This window comes from Rhododendron vialii, chromosome 6a, assembly GCF_030253575.1.
Source record: "Rhododendron vialii isolate Sample 1 chromosome 6a, ASM3025357v1".
Lineage (NCBI taxonomy): Eukaryota > Viridiplantae > Streptophyta > Magnoliopsida > Ericales > Ericaceae > Rhododendron > Rhododendron vialii.
In genome coordinates, this window is record NC_080562.1 from 3836646 (window position 1) to 3859524 (window position 22879).

General features: G+C 37.7%; 3 protein-coding genes across 3 annotated transcripts; 2 read left to right on the top strand and 1 right to left on the bottom strand.

The window, feature by feature from the left end:
- Positions 1–1283: 1283 nt before the first annotated feature.
- Positions 1284–7598, top strand: LOC131331002 (glucose-1-phosphate adenylyltransferase large subunit, chloroplastic/amyloplastic-like). The gene is made up of 14 exons (XM_058364799.1): positions 1284–2020; positions 2321–2443; positions 2566–2739; positions 2922–3014; positions 3097–3180; positions 3263–3318; positions 3659–3752; positions 3882–4067; positions 4212–4292; positions 4783–4869; positions 4945–5049; positions 5474–5580; positions 7119–7179; positions 7288–7598. Exons 1-14 carry the CDS (start codon positions 1802–1804, stop codon positions 7387–7389), a joined length of 1572 nt encoding a protein of 523 aa, XP_058220782.1. The 5' UTR covers positions 1284–1801; the 3' UTR covers positions 7390–7598.
- Positions 7599–7661: 63 nt separating this feature from the next.
- LOC131331003 (mannan endo-1,4-beta-mannosidase 7-like) lies at positions 7662–11578 on the bottom strand. The gene is made up of 5 exons (XM_058364800.1): positions 11196–11578; positions 10864–11058; positions 9970–10092; positions 8624–8826; positions 7662–8275 (listed from the first exon to the last, which is right to left on the bottom strand). Exons 1-5 carry the CDS (start codon positions 11520–11522, stop codon positions 7843–7845), a joined length of 1281 nt encoding a protein of 426 aa, XP_058220783.1. The 5' UTR covers positions 11523–11578; the 3' UTR covers positions 7662–7842.
- A 7536-nt stretch (positions 11579–19114) lies between these two features.
- On the top strand, positions 19115–22405 carry LOC131328276 (dihydroflavonol 4-reductase-like). The gene is made up of 5 exons (XM_058361242.1): positions 19115–19170; positions 20794–21196; positions 21302–21461; positions 21553–21739; positions 22004–22405. The coding sequence occupies exons 1-5, from the start codon at positions 19115–19117 to the stop codon at positions 22143–22145; spliced, it is 948 nt and encodes a 315-aa protein (XP_058217225.1). The 3' UTR covers positions 22146–22405.
- The last annotated feature ends 474 nt before the right edge of the window (positions 22406–22879 follow it).

Here is a 22879-nt window from a genome sequence, read left to right on the forward strand (position 1 = left end):
CCATCTTAATATTTTGTTTAGTTTTTATTGGTTTGGTTAGTAAAGTAGACTCGATAAGAATCCTTAGAAGCGTCCTAAGAGACCGTACAATTTCAATTTCTAAATAGAATAAGACAGAGGATTAGTATCCTACTTAAGCCTCGTTATGCTAATGTTCTTATTTTTTAAGTATTTATTTTTCGCTTTACGAGACAAGTTATTTTCTTACAATATATCACATTTAATTCATAAAATAAATATTTATTTAAAAAATAAGTACTTATTTTAGTTAACATAATAACACACCCTTAATATTAGTTTAAGGTTAATTGTAGTGGTATATATTTAGTAATTTTTTGTCGGTAAATGTTACTATAATGGTATTAAGAGCCCGTTCCAGAACCATAATAAGAACTTATTTTTTGTTCAATAATAAGGCTTGTTCCACAAAAATAAGAATAAGCTACTTATTTTTTCAGAATTTACATAGGTACCAATGGGCACCGGGAGGGAAATTGTACTGACGGCCGCGCCGGGCCGTCTCCAGCCACCGGACGGCCGATCTGAGCCGTCCAAAAATTCTAAAAAAAAAATCGAGGGGGCCTTTGGAAGAATCAACGGCATCCGAGGTGTGTAGGGTGCTTGATCCGAGCACCCTTTTTTCGTGTATATATTACACGCACATATACACGAAAAAGGGGTGCTAAGATCAAGCACCCTACACACCTCGGATGCCATTGATTCCCGCCCTGGTCCTTTCGGTTTTTTTTTTTAGAATTTTTGGACGGCTCAGATCGGCCGTCCCGTGGCCGGAGATGGCCTGGCGCAGCCATCGGTACGATTTCCCTCCCTGGCGCCCATTACTCATAGCACAACTCCTTATTTGTTAAGAAGGCAATTTCAAGCTCAAAAATCATGTGCTTACGCAAATAATTTTCTTATCAATATAGATCTTATTTGATAGATCTCATTGAGATCTTTAATATGGTTTAAAAAAATTTGTTTTTTTTTTCATTTACATTATTTTTGAGTTTGAAAATGTGAAATAAATTTTTTATTTGTGTTTTGTAGAATGACCCTTCTTATTTTTTAAGAAGAAGTTCCAAAATAAGTACTTATTTTGTAAGAAGATTTTTGGAACGGAGCCTAAATAGAGGCTTCAAAATAGATATGTCTTCCACTCTAACTCGACACCTCCCAATGCCATAAAAGTCTGAACCCAAAACCCCTCAGTCCGATCTCACATAGGTTAAAGAGTGAAAATTTGAGATTTATTATTATTATTTTTTCTGAACATGTGAAAATATCATAATTCACGCACTCTTTATACTGGACTTGTTCAATACCCACCTTCCACCATCCTCTCTACTCATCACTCAGCCACCGCAGTAGTAGTGTTGCATTTACTAGTCCTCCTCCCTCTCCACCTTTTTTTTCTCTTAACCCCAAAATCACTCCATTGATCTCTGATCAGGTTTTGAGAAATGCCCGATCTCAAGAAATCTTAGTGGTCCGATCTACATTATATTGCATTTTCTGTTCAATTTTTTTGATCTTTTGTGATCATTGATCTTCTCTACTAGTTAATTCGGAGTTTTCATGATCTGGGTTTTTCTTGTTTTCGTGTTTGGGGATTTGGGTACATAATCTTTTCACGTTGGAACAAAAGTTCGAATCTTTCTTGGCAGTTTCTTGGAAAGTTGGCATCTTTGTGAAAAAGTTGCTCTACTTTTGGGCCAGTTTCTAGATATTAAATTCTCTGTCGTTTGCATTATAAAAACTTTGATTTGTCTTCAAATAGTACCCTTTCCAGTGATTGGCAATGGATTCTTGCTTAGCCACCATGAAAGCCAATGTCCACCCGCCGCAAGTTAGCATATGGGATTCTGGGTTTGGGGGGCACAGAACGAGGGTGGGTGTGAAGGGTAAGGGTTTGGTGGGTACTCAGTCATGGAAAAGCTTGAATAAAAATGGAGGCCGAAAGGCTAAACCAGGAGTTGTTTTCTCTGTTCTCACATCAGACGTTAACAATGAGATTCTGGTGAGTTAACAGAAAGCAGTGATTCCTCTGTTTCATTCATTAATTTTGGCATTTGTTGCTAATAAATCCACAGTATGATCAACCTTTGTTGTATTATTTGTTCTGACTAAGTAGTTAATGTTTACGAAATGAGAAGAAACTTAGCAAATTAGAAACATGTGGTAAGGATCACAGTGTTAAATCTATTGAATTGTGAATTTGTGATGTTTTTCCTTCTGGTTAATCATGGATTTGTTACGATATTTCCTCATTTTCTTGAGGGTATGCAATCAATCTTTTACTGTTGGTTACAAATTTCAGACGTTTGATGCACCATTGTTTGAGTATCCCAAAGTTGATCCGACAACCGTGGCTTCGATTATATTGGGCGGTGGCGCCGGGACTCGCCTTTTTCCACTAACTAGCAAAAGAGCTAAACCAGCTGTAAGAGAAATCCATATGTGCTTTAGATTCTTCTTGGTTATTTTATTGTAAATCAATGATGTCATGCACGTAAAAATGGATTTATGCAGTTCTGGAATTGGTTTTTGTATCTTTTCGTGCAGGTTCCAATTGGGGGTTGTTACAGGCTAATTGATGTACCCATGAGTAATTGCATCAACAGTGGCATCAGAAAGATTTTTATCCTCACTCAATTCAATTCTTTCTCCCTCAATCGCCACCTTGCTCGCACGTATAACTTTGGAAACGGCATCACCTTTGGGGATGGTTTCGTCGAGGTGAGATGATTTAGATGAGCATGAGTCACTGTACAAGAAGTATAAGTATACCAAGGATCCTGTTCATAGTATTCACGTTAATAGAAAATCAGTTTTTAAGATCACCAATTAAAATAATAATTTAGATGTTAATATTTGGTGGAACTTCTTGATCAATCTTGGAGATCTTTGCTTGGGAACAGGTTTTGGCTGCCACTCAAACACCAGGAGAAGCAGGAAAGAAGTGGTTCCAAGGAACAGCAGATGCCGTGCGACAATTTACATGGGTATTTGAGGTGGGTGCTAAGCTTATCATTCACTATCAGTCTGTTGCTTCTCCTTGAAAAGGGCTAACTGGGGTATTGATGATTTTAATAGGATGCCAAGAACAAGAACGTGGAGCACATAGTGATTTTGTCTGGTGATCATCTCTACCGGATGGATTACATGGATTTTGTGCAGGTACTTACATTTTTATAAGAATAATGTCGCATCCAGTACCTTAAGTCTTTAGTTGATTTATTATTGAGCAACGTGATTGCAGAAGCATGTCGACTCACAAGCTGATATCACGGTTTCATGTGTCCCCATGGATGATAGGTATGTTATAGTCTTCAGGTTGAACATAGTTCCAGATGTTTAATATCAGGTCATTCAAATAAGAAAGCCTTATTGCATGTTGCTAGAGTTTACTTTGATGCATATAAGTTTAAGATATGTGTATGCACATATGTTTTTCCCAATAGTTGATACCTGTTATTACAATCAACTCTTGGGCGTGTGCAGTTTCTGTTTTAGGTTCTTTAAACGGTGCAATGAAGGCCTCTTGCTTCAGTTTTCAAAAGCAAAATTGTTAGATCAAGATGTCAATACAGGCCAGATGTTATACCTTTGTCATGCTGATCATGGAGCTCACATTGCTTTTGATTTTGTTTTGCAGCCGAGCCTCAGATTATGGACTGATGAAAATTGACAAAATGGGTCGTATCGTCCAGTTTGCTGAGAAACCAAAGGGTCCTGCGCTGAAGCAAATGGTAGATGGACCTATTTTCTTATTCTAGGCTTCTTGTTTTTGGGGGCGTGGATTCTATTTATATGCTTTCAGTCTCGAAGTTAGTCCCATGACTGCATTTTTAATTTTTGCTGTTATCCAAACACTCCAGCAAGTTGACAACACTCTCCTTGGACTCTCTGAGAAAGAGGCTGCAAAGTATCCCTACATTGCTTCAATGGGCGTTTACGTATTTAGAACCGATGTCTTACTAAAGCTTTTGAGGTGGAGGTACCCTTCATGCAATGACTTTGGCTCTGAAATCATTCCTTCTGCTGTGTCGGATCATAATGTCCAGGTTAGCAGCATGGGCAGTTTTTTTTTTCATTTTCTTTTCAGCTTTTCATTCAAACTTACATGTGTCGTATGTAGTAGATTTACATGGGCTGGGTTTTGATCTTGTGAATTTTCTGCTGTATTTTCAATGCATTTGAATTTTCAGGCATATTTGTTCAATGACTACTGGGAGGACATTGGTACTGTAAGATCCTTCTTTGATGCCAACTTGGCCCTCACAGAACAGGTTAGTTTACTCGAAGACAAGGACATTTCATCACTTCACTGTTGCCTTGACCAACAACGTTAAATCAAACATGAGATTGATGAAGTAGGGATCTGAAATCAAATAACATTAAAGCTCAAAAAGAGTCACGAGCTGCTGGTAAGCCAGAGGTATTTGTAAATAACTGAAACCTTGTTTCAGGATACGTCAAACACGTAATTAACGAGGGGTATGAGATTGTAAAAGTTACATTCAACATAATTCAAGGAAACGACATTTCCTTCTTTTTTTAATTAATGGAAATGGTTGGTAGTGCATTTGGTAGCAGTTCTTACCTTTTGAAATCATTTGGAATTCACAAGAACTTCCATATCACAGAAACTTGTATTAGCATGAAAAGGACTTTGGTTTCATTTCATTGTTCCTGAATAATTTGAAACTTATGGGTGAGTGTTATGGGCAACAACTTGTGAGTTTTTCACTTCTCCGAACTAACCATACATTCATGCAGCCTCCAAAGTTTGACTTTAACGATCCGAAGACACCTTTCTTTACTTCTCCCAGGTTCTTGCCACCAACCAAAATGGAAAAATGCAGGGTATGCTTCTCTTACTTGTCATCGTTTTAGCGTGTTTGTGATTCCTACATTTTTTTAGCAAACTGATTCTTGCAGATTGTGGATGCCATAATATCACATGGGTGCTTCTTGAATGAGTGTAACATCTTGCACTCAATAGTGGGTATTCGCTCGCGCTTGGAGACTGGTGTTGAGCTTGAGGTGAGTTATATCTTTGTCGAAAAACTTTTGCTTTGGCAATTTGGAGCTTACAACATAAAAAGATTCTTGAATTAGTTAGAGATGTACTTGAATCTGTTAGAGATATAGACCTCCACACCCTTATGTCAACTGCTAACCCTTTTTTTGCTTTATGTCTGTGGACTAAAAAAGATGGCAGCATTTTGAAGGCAATTCTAGTTGACATTTAAACATATGTAGTGATCTTAGTCGCTTAAAACCAATATCCTAGTGGTACTTTATCCATGTCACATGGTTGACCAATTTGGGATTTGAGTTTGTTGTGGCCCCTTTTCATAGAAGTATCATCACAAATGGTATCGTATTTGGGTTTGGTAGCTATTTCTTCTACTTGTTGACCAATTGCCGCCTATAATTTGTTGCTAAAAATATTTTATGCTTTCAGGATACTATGATGATGGGTGCAGACTACTATCAAACTGAATCTGAAATTGCATCTCTACTGGCAGAGGGAAAAGTTTCCATTGGTGTTGGACGGAATACCAAGATCAGGTGAGAGATGAGAACTAAACCTTACTACCCTCCCCCATTCCGCATAACTTCTCCCCTCGTTATCCGGGTTATCCACACACTATGCAACATGAGGGTAAACAGAAGGGGTTTGAAGAAAATGGTGGATAAATTACAAAATCTCCCTTAATATGTTACATCCATTCTCCATTTTAGAGAAATAGAGGTGGGTTGTAGATGCTCTTATAATTACCCTTTCGACCTTCATGGCTATGATCTGGGTAACTTATGGCCGTGGCATGGCCCATATGCAGAGAGTATCACTGTTGAGTTTAGTTACACCAAACAATACACTTTTATTGAATACGTTCCAATACACAAGACACCACTTTAGGACACCTTACACTTAGACACTACACTCTCACACTGACACCTTAGTACCTTACTCACACTTGAGACCTCATTTGACACTAACACATTGGGCGTGTTTGATTGCAGATTTCGTTTTGAGGGGATTCTAATGAGGTGGGATTAGGATTGAGATTGAGAATGAGGTGGGATTATTAATGAGGGGGTGAATCATTTATTCATGTTTGTTTTGCACAGGATTCGATTGTAGGATTGTAAATAACATGTTTGTTTTGGCTAGGATTGGGATTGGGATTAGGATTGGGATTGATGTGGGTTTTTAAACTGATTTTGTTCACTCCCATGGGAATGGGATTAGTAGTAACACCCCCCCATGGTATTGCTAATAACCCCCATTTTGGGGGATTAACAATCCCATGGGACAACTAATCCCTCCCACAAAAAACTAACCAAACAAGGTATTAGGAGTCCCATAGGATTCTTAATCCAATCCCCCCCATCCAAACGTCCTATCAAACACGCCCATTGTGCTCTCACCAACACTTACACAAAATGAGCTCCAATCCCCTATTAATGGGGAGCATAGGATCTTTCTAGGATAGAACAATCCTATAATAATTTTAAAAGCTTCTAGAGAAACCTAGACCTATAGTCTAGAAGATTGTAGTAGAATCCCAAAGTTTCTAGCATTACTCGGTACATTCCAATAGGATTCAAAACATTCTAGTAGAGTCCGAAACAATGTGGAAAATTCTAGTAAAATCCGGACTATTCCAAAAGCATCTGAAAACTTGCGAAGAGTCGGTGATGACTCTCAATAGACAACAATCATCACTCTTTGGAAGTCTCAAGATGTTTATGCAATATTCCGGAATCCAATAAAAGCTTATGGACTCCACTAGAATGTTTTGGGTTCTTATTGTCGGAATCTTTCGGACTATGGAAATATCTTTCAGTCCGCACCTCTCTTCTACCTCTACATTTGTCTAAATGCAATTGGGAGACACTGAAGTGTGAGTGATAGGTGTTTAGTGTCTTCTATACAAGTACGTAAAATTGGGGTTTCCAAATTGAACACCATAATCTAATTGTTTGTGTCATTGATATTTGCGTAGTGCAATGAGGACTAAGGAGTTTAATGCGTTATTGTTGTCTCCAAAAGTTACAAATTTTTCCGGCAACTGATATCTCTTATGCCTCTTTTCTTGAAGGAATTGCATAATTGACAAGAATGCCAAGATTGGAAAAGATGTGATAATTGCAAATACTGATGTAAGTATATCTATCTTCCGGTAATTACTTTCATATTTTTCTTAAGAACTTCATTCTTACCAAACTTATAAATTTCATTCATGTTGATGGCGTTTGTTGATATCTCAGGGTGTTGAAGAAGCAGAAAGACCGGATGAAGGATTCTACATTAGATCTGGTATCACAGTAGTATTGAAGAATGCAACCATTAAAGATGGAACTATCATATGAAATCTATTCTGGTGACATTTGGTTCTTGTTGAGACTAGAAATGTAATAATATGTCTTGTTTTTATAGCTTTAGCTTGTTCTTAATAAGAAGCAGTTAGTAGTATTGCTCATGTACATGTCTACTAGTTACTTTCATGTAGCAAGTAGAGAAAAAAGAAGAAGATCCGACTAGCCGTGTAGTTTTTTAATAAATGAAAGTTTCTTTGATTGTTTTTTGGTGTTTTTAGTTTTTTGGTAGTGGCTACGATTAATTACCTAAGACATTGTTTGAGTATAGGTATACAATAGACTAGTTTTCACATACATTAAAGAATTACACGAACTTTTCAATCCGTTCGTTTGGATAAACAAAAAGATCATCTCTAAGATAGCATTGAACTTAAATCTAACATAAACTTAGCATACTTCATCCCACATCACTAGCTTCATTTTAGATCACCACTTTGCGAGGTATCAATGTCTTGCATCTCCACCCCTCTTTGTATCCCTTGCTTTCTTCCATATCTCAACATTTCTTAGGTGGGCATACATTTTTCGAATATTATTGAGTTTTTGGGATTGTTGAGTGATCAAACCAACGGTCGATGAGCTTTCACTTAGGACTATCTCATATCCATCACTGAGAGAGTCCATTCCTTCGCCTAGTAGTTGCCAGAACAAGCCACCTGCAGCTGCTCCACCACCCCTAGCTGATGAATAGACTGCTGAGTAAACTGTGTTGAACACAGTGTCCCTTTGGTTCGTGTTGAAACCAGAATCTTTCGATGATTTTCCAAACTCAGCAAAGAGAAGTGGCTTTTGTAGGTTGTTTTGTGCATCTTGAATGTGATCGTTCACCCAACTGTTCAAAAATGAAAGCTTGCTTTCGTCGCTGCTTCCTTCTAACCTGAATATTAGAAGAAACCCAAATGAGGAATAGCCAAAAAGAACGGTCCTTCTCAGAAATTCACACGAGTCATTTCGGTGTGTGGAGCAATAAATGAGCCATAGGCAAGTAAGGGGTAGTTCAAGCTTGATTTGGAAGCTGGGTTTGTTTATCACTCTAACTAACCTCAATCAAATGAATCACGAGCCAATTGGTCAATTGTTCAACTTTGAAAATTTAATGAGCTTTAAAAATTATTTTCAGCCTGGTTTTTATTGTACCATGGCGGTCTAGAATGAGTTCTCTTTTTTTTTTTAGCAAACTCAACGAGTCAATCTCAATCCTAAGTGGCTTGAGTCTTATACTTACCATACATCAGGATATGAGTGCACTGTAGCAAAATCGATTCCGGGTATCTGGTTATTTGCAATAAAATCTGTTCCTACTTGGAAATTCAGATTGTATTGTTCATTTTGAGGTGCTGATTTTCCATAAAATCCTTCCAGACCAGCTTCCAGTAAGTGATTAGAGTCTATGGATTTCAAGTACGAAGCCATCTCTGTAATCCAACCCTGTCAAGAAAAAAGTACTAATGAGCTGTGTTTTTGTTCTTCCATTTGGTATGAAGATAGGAAATCTTACCCCGAATGGGATGGATGACTCAGATTTCATCTCGGCTACAGAGATGGAAGGCTGAGATATGTTCAGCTGAGATGAAATTTAAGTCGTCCATTACCGAAATGAACGGCCCGAATGGAAACAATAGGGTCCCCGAGTTCCCTATTCAATGCTATAGGGTTGTTTAATCCTCAAAGAGCCAGAGGGTAGTTCCCTATGCTGATAATGCTTTCCTACCAAATCTCCAAGGTAAAAAAGTACCCCAGCAGTTCATCTAGATGTTAAAGAAAGGAAAATGTGGTACAAACTAGGCAACAATTTACAAAACTATCCCCTTTCATGGATGTGTCACGCACTTTCGAAATTTTGTTTATTTCGTGTGAGTGTCAATGCATTGGCCACACAAATGACAACACTAGGAAAGAGAAAAGGGAAAAAAAAATTTGGAAGGGAGCTAGTAAAAGTAAAAGGATGTTTTGGTCTCATCATAGAATTTTTCACGTAATTAGTATTTTCTACTATGTTTTGAGGAAACAAAAAGTAAATGCAATCATTATAAAAAGACAAGTACAAAGGACACAACTGATCCGAAAATACAAGAAAAAAACGATAACAACATAATAAACAAAATACGAAAGCCGTAAAAAAAGAAAGCAACACTAGTTATAGTGGAAAACTCACAAATCTATTCAAGACTGGGTTTTGGAAGAATCAAATCTCACGAAGCGAAAAGCACCAAACTACGAACTGAGATCCCCTGTTCGACCCCAATCCGGACAGCGGCCTGTCCCATTCGTCTCGGCTGCTGATCTCACAAATTAACTGCTGAGATGTGCCGAACACTTTTTGCTCCAAAACGACGATGTTTTTGCTCGGCACATCTCAATCGTTGATTTGCGAGATCAACGACCGAGACGAGTGGGACAGGCCCCTGTCCGGATTGGGGTCGGACAGCGGATCCGGGTCCCCAAACTACTACTATTACCTATGCCAAGTGGGTTTAGTTGTACTCATTTAATAGCTATTGACACATGCCTTGACAAAAAAGCCAAAAAAAGTTTTAGGATTTAAGGTGGATAGTAGAGGGGCTCTCTAACCTGGATGGTCCTTCCGGAGGAATCCGAAGAACACCTAGGCTCATTCATTAGCTCCCACGCCATTATTGTTGAATCATCCTTGTAATCAACTCCCGTGATGCTGTTACGCCTCGTTAGAACAGTCTGTGTGAACAAGCCAAAATTCAGATATGGAAAATTAGTTAATCTTTGGTACAGGGTTTTATTCTCACCAACATACTGCGATGGACTTGCTCGTATATACAGGGCTTTTGTCCCGGCTTTAATTGTGCTCCGGCTAGTTGTGATGAAATTGATCATCCGAATTGGTGGATTTATGAAACCGGATATCTAGTTTTAAAAGATTAAAAAATAAGTCATAGAAATGTAGGGAGATATATAACTTCATTTTATATGTAGATTCCTCGAGGGTCAGTTTAGTTAGAGTGAAAGGGATAGAAATTGCTAGAAAAAGAATTGATACTTTTCTGATATTTGATCAGCAAGAAAATTGTAAAAGACGATAAAATTAATTTTCTTCTACAACTCATTTAAGCATGGTTACATAATATATACCTTCTTGCTAAAAACGCAATAAATTTAATTTTCTTGTGAAAACTGCCATCTCTCATAATATTTCCAATTATGCCATTAAATTTTCCTTTTCTAACATGATTGCAATATCAAACTTTTCATTTTACTCAAACGCAAATAGGGAAATAATTTTATTTCCACTTACTTTCTCACAGAAGTACGTATAAACATTACAGAAAATTAGGAAGCAAAAGAAATCAACAAAACTTGGGAAAAATTACCACAAAGAGCAAAAAAAAAATCTCATTTCCTACGCACACAACTTTAAAATACAACTCCAGACACAATTGCGTCCGGAATCCTTCCCTGCGGGTCCGTGAGAGAGAGAGAGAGAGAGCAGACCTTGATATGGTTTTTGTAATATCCCTTGATTACAGAATTAGTAAAGAAATCATCATCAGATGCTACGTTTTGGCCCCGACTTCTTGCCCAGTCCACATACTGCTTCCTCCCTCCAAAGTTCTCATAATTATTCACCAAACTCAATATCAGTTTAACCCCATATCTCCCCGCTTCAGATATCACAAAATCCAGCCCCTTCAGTACCAAAAAAAAAAATCAAAATCAAAATCAAAATCAAAACCATACCAACCCAGTTGGCCTTAATAAATACTACTTCATTATTGATATTGAAATCGATAACCCAAGAAGTAGAAATAAAATTTAAAAGTAACCTGAAACGTCGGCTCATTGTAGGAGCCAGGGGATTCCTGCAAGGCTCTGTAACCACCGTCACTGAAAGCCCAAGTTCTGGCCACGGTGAGGCCATGGCCCGTGGCTTCTTCAAAGGCAGAGGAGACTTTGTTTCTCTGAGATGGGTCTGTGGCCACGTACATTAGCCAGTAGGCATTGAACCCATTTGCGTAGTAAGGGCTGCCATTCAGAACAAATTGCACCCCTCTTGTTTTGATGAACCCATCCCCTGCTTCTACTCGAATAATGGGTATCAACTGTTTTTGGATTAGGAACAGAATAGAGATTAGCAGACTCCAATGCTTCATCTCTCTCTCTCTCTCTCTCTCTCTCTCTTAATTGGAGGGAGCAAAGAATCCCAGTTTCTTTGTTTTCAGTGAGGAAGTAAGGAGTATATATAATGTATGTAGTAAATAACATTAACTGTGGATTAATGATGTTTCTGCTCCATGTACCTGTCCTAACTAATTATACAGTAAATGTTTTAATTGTCCCCTATTCCCTTTTACTTTTTCTCCATGTTTGTTTGATTTTTTGGTTTCCAGTAAAGGTTGGAGCATTACCTTCACCACACTCCTCAGGAATCTACTTTATGAAAGCCACGGTCGTAAAGGATGCCACGCTCGTACGACGGAGATCCGAATTGTTCATGGGTAGATTTCGCAGAAAAGACTACAAATGTAACAAATAGTAACTTGATGGAACGCTGGTAGGGAAAATAACCAATCGTGTCATTTTTAGGCATGACATTCGGGGCGGATATGGAAATTTTCGTAACTGATCTCCGAAACTCTACACACCAAATGTCATATTTATATGCTAAGGGTATTTTTATAATTTTAATATTTCAGTTCGGTCCGAATAACAGTTAAACCAAAACTGAACCAACCAAACCGATACCTGTTCGGTTATCCAAAGTCTCAACCATACCCATATCTAGGGAAAAAAATTCGGTTATGGTTCAGAAAAAACTTCAGTTACGGTTCAAGTACCAATCGGTTCGGTAAAATTGTCATCTCTAGTCATTTTGTTTGCTCATATTTTCAGTTTGAACTGTCCCAAAATATATTTTTTCGTTTTCCAAAATAACAAATCAACACAAGGAAACCTTCCGATTTCACCCCATATAAGAAAGGTATGACAGTATTTCAAAGGGCAAATTATAGTTACCCCCCTTCAACTAACCCTCGCCTACACTTACCCCCTTCTAACTTTTTTTTTGGCACTTAACCCCCTCAAACTAACTGAAATTCAAACGGTCATAACTTCTTCGTCTAAAATAAAAAATATGCAAATTATATATCGATTTCGAGGTCTTGAAGTCAGCTTTCTAATGACACCAAATCACATCAAATTATATATCGATTTCGAGGTCTTGAAGTCAGCTTTCTAATGACACCAAAATCGCATCACAATTCAAAGCACACAGAAAGTTATGATCAAAACGGTCTTTCTGTCTACCAGCCCTTACTCTTTTGATCATAACTTTTTGTGTGCTTTGAATCGTGATGTGATTTTGGTGTTATTAGAAAGTTGACTTCAAGACCTCGAAATCGATATATAATTTGCATATTTTCGATTTTGGACGAAGAAATTATGACCGTTTGAAGTTATGACCGTTTGAATTTCAGTTAATTTGAGGGGGTTAAGTGCCAAAAAAAAAGTTAGAGGGAGGTAAGTGTACGCGAGGGTTAGTTGGAGGGGGGTAACTATAATTTTCCCTATTTCAAACTGTTCATGTAGACTTCGCTGAGAGGACTACAAACGTAAAAGTGGTAATTTGGTCAAACATCGACGGGAAGACTGACAAATTGTCTTCCCTTATAAATTAGATGGTTATTTATTGACCATTTTATGAAACAAGACACGATCAAGTAGTATCTTTATCGATGTCCGATCAACTCATAATTTTCGTATATATGCTATTCTTAGCTTGGAGTATGAGATGAAATATCCGAATCAAATCTGGGTGCATGCTACCCCTCAAAAGGGCAGTCCCGTGCTTCCCTACCGAGTGGTATCCGCTCCGTCTCATTCTGATTGATCGAAAATGTTCACTTTGTAGAACTCGTCGAGTATAATGTGTGTGCAAAAAATTCTACTCGATCTGATATTATTAAATGCCTCATCAGAACACATATAATTTGAAAATAATAGGTTCCAATCGATTTGATCTAGTATTTCAGATCTATTATTTTCAGAGATAAAGGTGTTTCCATCAGGCATTTCATGATATCAGATCAAGCTAATTTTTTTGCATACTTGTTTTACTTGACGAGTTCTCCAGAGTGAACGTTTTAGATCAATTGGAATAAGACCGGAACAAACCCCACTAAACAGGGCAGCATGGCCCTTTTAAGGAACCGCACGCACCCCAAATCCATTTGAATCACTATTGTTAGACTCCATGGGGCCTACATAAAAGAGTCATGAGAATGGGGGGCCATACATAAAAGAGTCATAGAGAGGGAAAAGGAGATACGACCTCTAATTTGCTATACGTGCAGGCTGTGTGCAACGGAATTTTGGGGGCGAGGTTTGATATCATACATGAATTTGATCCATGAAAGTGAAAGATGATCTAAGCCGTCCACTTATCTGTCATGGACAATTTCAGTGATATGAGTATGAATCGTCCGTTTATCTTTCATGAACACTTTAAATTCATGGATCTCAACAGGGGCCGGAAGTAAATGGGTACAACAGGGGCAGAAGAGGGATAAAAAAATAAATGTTAGTATAAAGTAGTAATTTCACCCATACTGTATGTGGTCTCGAGTCCCTTTCTAGAAAGCAGAACGTGGTTCTCCTCAATTGTTGCCATCTATTGCGGTAACGATGTTTCCCTCTTTATTCTATTGCGGGGGTATTTAAGGATTTAAAGGAGTTATTTTTGCACTTTCTTTTTTATCCTCTGCACTCTTTTATTATACGTTTTTAATCATTTAAAATTATCAAACTATCCTAATGTGTCAGTAATATATTGTTATGCTTCATAAAGAAAATGTTATGAATCATATTGATCAAAAATAGTATAAAAGTTATGAGATGTATCAAAATGTTATGATTTTAGTAAAAATATTACGAATTCTATTGCTAAAAAGTTATGAATTTTTTTTAGTACAAAACTTATGAGACGCACCAAAATGTATGAATCATAGTGAAAATGTTACGAATTATAATGTTGAAAGATTACGAGTTTTAGAACAAAAGTTGCGAAAACACACCAAAATTTTCTGAATAAACCATACATTAGATGTATATGGTATAAGCTTTTAAAGGGTATGTATGGTAGACTTTCTTTAGTTGATAATTGTAGCTGATTGAATTCTTTTCGAACTCTTCTTCAATCCATGAAATAATGAACTGAATAGTTGAAACTTGTGAGGTATCCGTGAAATAATGAACTGAACAGTTAGAACTTGTCAGGCTCACAAGTTCTAACTATTTAGTTCATTATTTCATGAACTGAAGAATAGTCATTCCGTTTAAGTTGGATGAGCATAGATTTTGTTTTCTAATCTCCTTTGCTTCTAGGATGGTAACAAATATATTTCTGTGTGTTACCCTCTTTAGCCTCACAAGTTCCGACTATTCAGTTCAGTATTTTACAGACTGAAGAAGAGTCATTCCGTTTAAGCTAGAACAAAGTTCGGCACAGATTCTGTTTCCTAATCTCCTGTGTTTCCGTCCGTGATGTTAGGTATTCCGCACCTCTAATTTCGTTCCGACTCAAATATGGCTGGTACCAAGCCACTAGCCGGTATCCAATTCAAAACGATACCTGGTATCGCATTTCGTACTGGTACTCTAGTCGGTACGTGTTCAGAACTTCGGACCACATATTAGCTGACCATCGACAACATTGTGCTTCCTTTCCTCAAAGGAAAATCAGCAGATTTCGGTGTCGGACAATTCCCTATCAAAGTTGTTATTGACTTAATTGCATGTGCTAGTGAGATTTCTTTCCAGTCAAAAATCACTCGGTTGGGCAAACAGGTTTTCACTGCGGACATCACGGAGAGAAAGATGGAAATCAAGCATTTATGCTCAGTGGAGCGGAGTCGATTTCCTGGTAGCTCAAAAAGCAACAAATTTCATGAAGGATCAACACGTAGCTTGTACGTTTCCCTTGGGTAAAAAATCTATTCTTAGTTATCCTAAGTCCTAAACGAACCAATCTACTTGAGTTTGAATATTAGTTCATTTGTTAAAAGCTTGTTCAAGATTGATTTGTCATTCAGATTGGTTCGTTACAATAACAAATCCAAGCTTGAATATTGCTTTTGCAACTCGTTAAGGTTTCAAACCAAGATCGGATTAACGAGTTACTACTTGGCTTGTTTTTTTTTTTTTTTGATCAGCGAAAATAAAATTCATTAACCCATAACAGAAAGTTACAGAGATAATAAGATCTTGGATACACCGGCTTGACCATCCAAGACTCTCTTCTCCAAACCACGCGGAGGACCTAATTTAGACCTAACAGGCTGAGCCCAAATCAGGATATTAAAACACCCCTAACAAAACCCAAACACCAGGCCAAGCCCAACCCATACCCAAACCCTAACCGTAGAAGCCAAACCCCAACACCTCCCACCGCACCCACCAACAACACACACTCACACACCCAAACGCCGCCACCGATCAAACAAGCATCACAACCGCCCAAAACCACCATCCACCTCTTGCCGCCATCTGCCGCCACTGTCGCCGGCTAGGGAGGACCCAGTCGGTTTCGCACGCACGCTCCAAGCCACCAAAACATACCACAGTTAGGGCGGACCACAGAAAAGGGATCAGCAACACGAAGAGAAGCAACTGAGGTCAACGACAACGAAAGAAAACCTAACCGTTAAGCCTAAAACTGACCAGTCCAAGAGAACCCAATCGACGGAAATCAGTCGCCCAAAGCCCAAGCCACCTGCACGAGAATCTCCACCATGCCATTAGGCCCCAAACCGGATCCACCCAGGAAAGGATCCGACGGGAGAAACGATGAGCAGAGGAGTCCGGTTTGTCATTACATATAAGTTAGATTATCTACTACTTGGCTTGTTTGACTTATGATGTATAAAAAATTCAAGTTACAGATCGGCTCATGTTTGACTTGGTTAATAAAACTCGTTTAAGATCTGTTCATCTCATAAACAAGTTAAACTCGAACATATTTTTGAATTTGTTGAGTTTTCAAACCAATTAAATCTTTTATCAACCACCTGTTCGGCTCATTTAACACCCCTATTCTTAATTATATAAACTTCTAGCTAGTTAATGTAAAGAGTAAAGAACTAAAGTACGTGCACGTTGCGGTTTGACACCATGCATAATAAAACACCATTTTCTACGCTTTTGATTAATTATTATGCATGCACGTACTCTTCATATTTTTAGTATCTTGGTTCATGAAGGTTGGAGTAAATCAGTGCGTTAATTTATTCTTCTTGTTTGTCGCCTGGAATTACTCAATTTTATCCACGGGGTTCAAAAATATTTTACTAGGAATTTGTGGGGGTCCAATGATAAATCGTGATTAATTTCGTGCTGCATGGGGAAGATTTAATTAAGCGACATTACGTACCGTATTTAGCTGATCTGATGGATATTGTTATTTCATCGTCACTAAATAATATAGTACTAGTAAAAATTCAATGGGCGCACATTGCATGGTAAGCTATAATTAAGTTGCAAACATATTTTCCGCTATAATTAGGGTGTTCAAGTCGATCAGCTTAATTACTCACGTCACTGGGGGACAATTAATCCTACCATGCAAGTTGAGTTGAAGTCCTTTACGGAATGCCCCCATAAAAGTTTGATCGTACCTAGAATGTTTCATGCCTAAAACCTAAAAATAACGTGTACATTAGAGCATCCGCAATGATAATTATCAAAATCAATAACCATGCCACATCAGCATTTGATTATCCATTTAGTTCATAATCAAACTTAACAACATCTACCTCCACATTGGTAATTATTTTTGCATCCCTAACAAAAAAAAATCCCTACAATACATAATGCACATTTGTCCAATCGCAAACGAGTTTCAATTACGCACCCGATCACATCAAATTATTCGTCTCGTTGAGACGATTCTAATGTGGGGTGTTTTTGAGTTAGTGAGTTTTGAGTTTGGTTATTGGTAAAATTTGTTAAGTTTGGTTATGGAATGTGTGGAATTTGGCTATTTGCTAAAAGACTTGTAACTTTGCTTATTACAATGAGGAGTATTTTTTGAGCATTGTTGTTAAATTTGTTTATCCACACCCATTTAGGGGGTGTTTGGCATGTGGATTTTCCCATTTTTGCATTTTGGATGTTTGGCACCTCATTCCCGGAATGGATTTTGGCAAAATTGATTCACTGATTTTAACTAAAGAAAACAGAATGCAAAATGAGGGCAGAAGGAGCTTTTCCCATTTTTTCATTTTCCCATTTTTGGTCCGGAGGAGCTTTTCCTAGTTTTGCCTTCTAATTTTTGGTCATAGGGCTCTTTTAGGGCGCTCGTTGAAAGTCATAGAGCCAAAAAATTACTATAACCATTTAGGATAAAATGATCAGAAAAATAAGATCTTCGCACTGGTTCAAACGGATTGAAAATTGAAACACAATTTTTTAATCATGTTTTTTAGTATATAAACAATGTAAAAAATTAAGTGCTCCAATTTTCAATCCATTTTCAACTAGTGCAAAGATCTTATTTTTCTAATCATTTTATCCGAAATGGTAATAATAAATTTTTGGCTCGAGAGCTTTCAACGAGCGCCCTAAAAGAGCCCTATAACCAAATAAAGAGGAGAGATATAAACAATATATACTTATATGCTAGTAATCGATAAGAATATGAAACACCTGAAAATCTTAATAAAAGGGAGAAATAACTTTTTACACATTTTTAACACAATAATAAAATCCAAGGGCAACTTGGTAAAAAATCAACCCATAATTCATTTTCAACATTCATTCACCAAACACTACTACAGTTTCAAAATACATTCTGCGCATATCTCCCAAATACTCTTACCATACTCAAAACACCCTTTTACTTATTACAATGGGATGCTCTTACCGCCGAGGAGGCTTAGTAGTGTAGTGGTTGCACAATTCCGAGGTGAAAGCCCGGGAAAACAAGACTCTAAGTTAAGCTGTGATAACTCTAGCTACTAAAGAAAAAAACTTGGATAGTTAATAGTGATAACTCTCGTACTCAATCTTGCAAGAATGCGAAGGTAAACAAATGGAGAGGTTGGAACATGCACTTCGTTTGAAGTCCAAAATAAAAGTATACACGCCTTTTCAGAAAGCGCCCTTTTAAGTGTACCACCATTCTATGACATAAACTATGTTGAAAATTGACTAGAATTTCTATTCCTATTCGGTTTAGGTTTATTTAGTGTTTTTCTATAAATAGGGACCTTGGAGGTTCCTAAAGTTATGGTCTTTTGTTCAAGGGCTTAGATATTAGGGTTTTGTTTATGCTCTTAGGGTTCCACCAAGGGTTTGTGTCTCCCTTTTGGGTTCCACCGGAGATTTGTTCCTAGATATCTGTTTGATGCTTTAAGTGGAGTTACGGGTATAGCCGGCTCTTTGTTTCTCTCTCCGTTTATAGTGAATCCTCTTGCTCTTTTCCCCGTGGAGTACGTTCTTGCTTTGTGCTTGAACGGAACCACGTATATCTTTGTGTTCTTGTTTATCGCTTGTTGATTTATTATATTCTCAATTTCGTGTTCGGCACAACAAACTACTATATTGTTTTCGATCTCAAAATCTCTACGCACCGTCTCAATAAACCTTCTTTATCTAATTTTAAAAATCTCTCTCAAAATTCAAGTCGAATAGAGTCAATATTTTAGATGATGTATTTGAATTTTCTCCACATTTGGGGCGGTAACCAGATATGAATGAAAGTACTTTCACGGGATTGCTTGCTTTTGGAGAAGGGATGGGTAAGAGGTGAGAGACCCCACTGTCCAAAGGATAGAGTCAATTTGTTAATGGGATGCATGTGATATGTCTATTTATGCGTGCCAATATCATTTTTTGGTTTTTTTTACATATCCTAGTTCTGTCCCTATGTGTGTAAAAATACAAATGATCTGTTCATTTATGTACAAAGTTATAGTAGCAGCTTTCCAATGCAATTTGTATTTGTTTTGTAACTATGCATAACTCAAATTGAAAGGCAGAGGACCCTCTTCCGTCCATGAAAATGAACTGGACTGTCCACAGTCAGCCCGTTTGTGGGCTTTTTTTTGGTCCAATTTAATAATTCCATCCGTTCATGTTCTGCAGTTTGTTTTATTTGGAAGTGGGTTTGAGAGTTTGTTGATTACTTTAACGTGAAAAATCAAATTGATCGAACACCAATTAATATTATTTCAAAATGGTCTCATGATCAATGGGTGAAGTGGGTTCCAATTCAGTGTTATTATATATATATATATATATATATATATATATATATATATATTGTTCTAGTATGAATATGTTCCGAAATCATATCAAACGCATATGATCAACTTGATTTTTTGTGCAACTAATGTTCTTGACAGGCTCTAAACTACAGTCAGTTTAGATCATCAAATTGAGCCCGAGAGGGGCCTACAAATGGGATTACTGAATAGTCCATGGACCAGAGAGGACCTCAATTCAATTGAAATACTACTTTAGTACTTTGGTTTCTTGATTTTCCTTGGTGGCTTCTCCTCTTTATATTGTTTGATGGAGTACTAACAAAAATAAAAAAGAACACACACAGTCGTAGATCTAGGATTTCTATACAGATGGGTCACCTTTTAAGCATTATTTTGAAAAAGAAAAATTCACAGTTCAATATAACGCGAAGATGAAATGTTTAAACATTCTTCATTAAGCATAAAACTTCGAACTTAAAACATTCTAAAAGATTTCATACATAAGCACACAAAAGTATAGATTCCTTCCTAAAAGTTTGCAGGAAGGTTTGCCAAGTTAATTTCTACACGTTTTTGTTTTGGTGGTCGAGAATTATTATCATCCTTTTCCAAATTAGGCTCCTCTACCGACAAATTAGACAGCAAATTTGGCACCTCTCCAACCACGGGTTGGTAGAATCTCTTCATGACTAACAGTTAAGAGAACGAAAAAGAATTTTAAGCCCTATTTTTCAGAATAGAAATCAAAACAGTGTACACCTTTTCAATTAAACTAATCAATAGAATATTGTGCCTAGATTAAACTATTGTATTAAACTAAACTAATTAGACTAAACTAAACTAATCTAGTAAAAAGAGGCAAAATTTTTGCATATAATTAATGAACGAGATTGTTACCTGCCTGTGGTCCGTGGATTGATCAAGACGAGATGATCAGAGGATTAGGATTTGGGCGAGATTAAGATGACAAGGGTTAAGGGCTGATTTTGGACTGATTCCGAACTCAGATGAGATGACGAGAGTTGAAAACTAATCGAGATGACGAGGATTTGAAGACTGATCGAGATGACGACGGTTGAAGACTGATTCCAGACAAGGATGATGAGGATTTTGGACTGTACCCAAAAGTGTCTGTACCTCTGTTTCCGTGCAATTTCATCAGGATGAGACTTATGTGCAATTATGTAGCTGAAATTGCACGGAAACAGAGATACAAGCACTTTTTCGATACAAAAGGTTTGACCTTTGAGATAACACACTGGTTTTATGAATTCACGCAGGGTATAACATTTTTTTCTTATTTCGTGCTTAAAATTGATCATGATTGGCATGATAAGTTTGTTGAGAATCGATCACGTTTTTGTGTGCAGAATGAAGTGATTAAACCGACAGTAAATGGGGTTTTAAACATCATGAGATCATGCTGCAAGGCCAAAACCGTCAAGAGACTCATTTACACTTCAACCACAGGAACCGTAGCCGTTCAACGACATCCCCAGCCCGAGTTCAATGAGAGTTTCTGGACTGATATAGACTTCTGCAAGGACCAAAAGATGACCGCATGGGTAAGTTTTTTGCTTATGCTTCGGTACGCCTAAATTTATGGTTATTCCCTTTGAGACGACCTATCGATTTCGATCACTTGGCATCCAACTTTTTAATCTTTTCAGATGTATTTTGTGGCGAAAACATTGGCCGAGAAAGCAGCATGGGAATTCGCCAAAGAGCATGGTCTTGATCACGTAACGATTCACCCTTCTGTTGTCATAGGGCCATTCATAACTCCCTCGAGACCTCTCAGCATTGATATTTTGCTTCCCGTAATAACTAGTAAGTATAATTTCTTGCTTCGGGCAAAGCTTGTCGTAGTTTCTATGCGAAAGTTACGAGATGATGTACCACTATGGTTTATGCAATGTAGGAAATGAAGCTCTTTACCCAATGGTAACTCGAGACGTTCACTTGGATGATGTATGCAATGCTCACATATACCTTTTTGAGCATCCGGAGGCAGAAGGAAGATATATATGCTCGTCTCACTGTTTCACCATTCTGGATCTCGCCAAATTGTTGAGCCGAAGATACCCAGAGTACAATATACCAACCAAGTATGTGATGAAAAGAAAAGTTGAGAGATATATAGAAGGAAAGTACTAAAGGCATGTTTGTTTGATTGGATTGGCAACAGACTACGTAATTGTATAGGATATATAGTCTCGTTGCACTAATAGCAAGAGATTTGATGAAACCAAAACCAAATGTTTCGTAGAAAACCAAATCTAGTCCAATCCGGTGCTAATCTGGACAGACAAACGGGCCTGGTAGTTTTTGATAACTAGCTCAACCTCTAACGTGTTCTGAAATCTACTCAGGTTTGAGGGTGTCGATGAATCATTGAAACCTGTCTCTTGCTCATCTAAGAAACTCGTGGACCTAGGATTCAAATTCAAGTACAACGGCCTGAAGAGCATGATGTGGGCGATTTGGTCTCGGATGAGACTGAATCATGCATAGAAAACGGGCTGATGCCAGTGTAGAATGCAAAGCTTGCCTATCACGTCGCTGGAAATCAAGAGAGGAACAAGCCCACAGCATTGGCACTCGGATGATTCGCTCTCGGATCCAAAATGCAGATAGTTTACATTTGTAAACATGGATGGCTTTTGATCAGTTAGCCCTCCAATTTGTATGCTGTTTTGTTTTCCTACTTGTACAATAACATGTGAAAACAGATAGTCAACGGCAAATATGACCGCAAATACTTCAGTTCAGCATCGATCCTTCCTGTATATTTTTACAATATTTATAGTTTCAAAAATGGCAAGTACACAAGTTCGAGGACATTACCGAGTGTTAAATTCAAATATGATCGGTGCCAGGGCACTAGCCGTTACCCAATTCAAAACGATACCTGGTATCTCATTTCATACCGACTATCAGCAGATTTTGGTGTCGGACAATTCCCTATCAAAGTTGTTAATGACTTACTCCAAATTGCATGTGCTAGCGAGATTTCTTTCCAGTCAAAATCACTCAGTTGGGCAAACAGTTTTTCACTGCGGACATCACGGAGAGAAAGATGGAAATCAAGCATCTATGCTCAGTGGAGCGGAGTCGATTTCCTGGTAGCTCAAAAAGCAACAAATTTCATGAAGGATCAACACGCAGCTTGTACTTTTATTCCCTTGGGTAAAAACTCTATTCTTAGTTAGGGCCGGGCTCCTAAACGAACCAAGCTATTCGAGCTT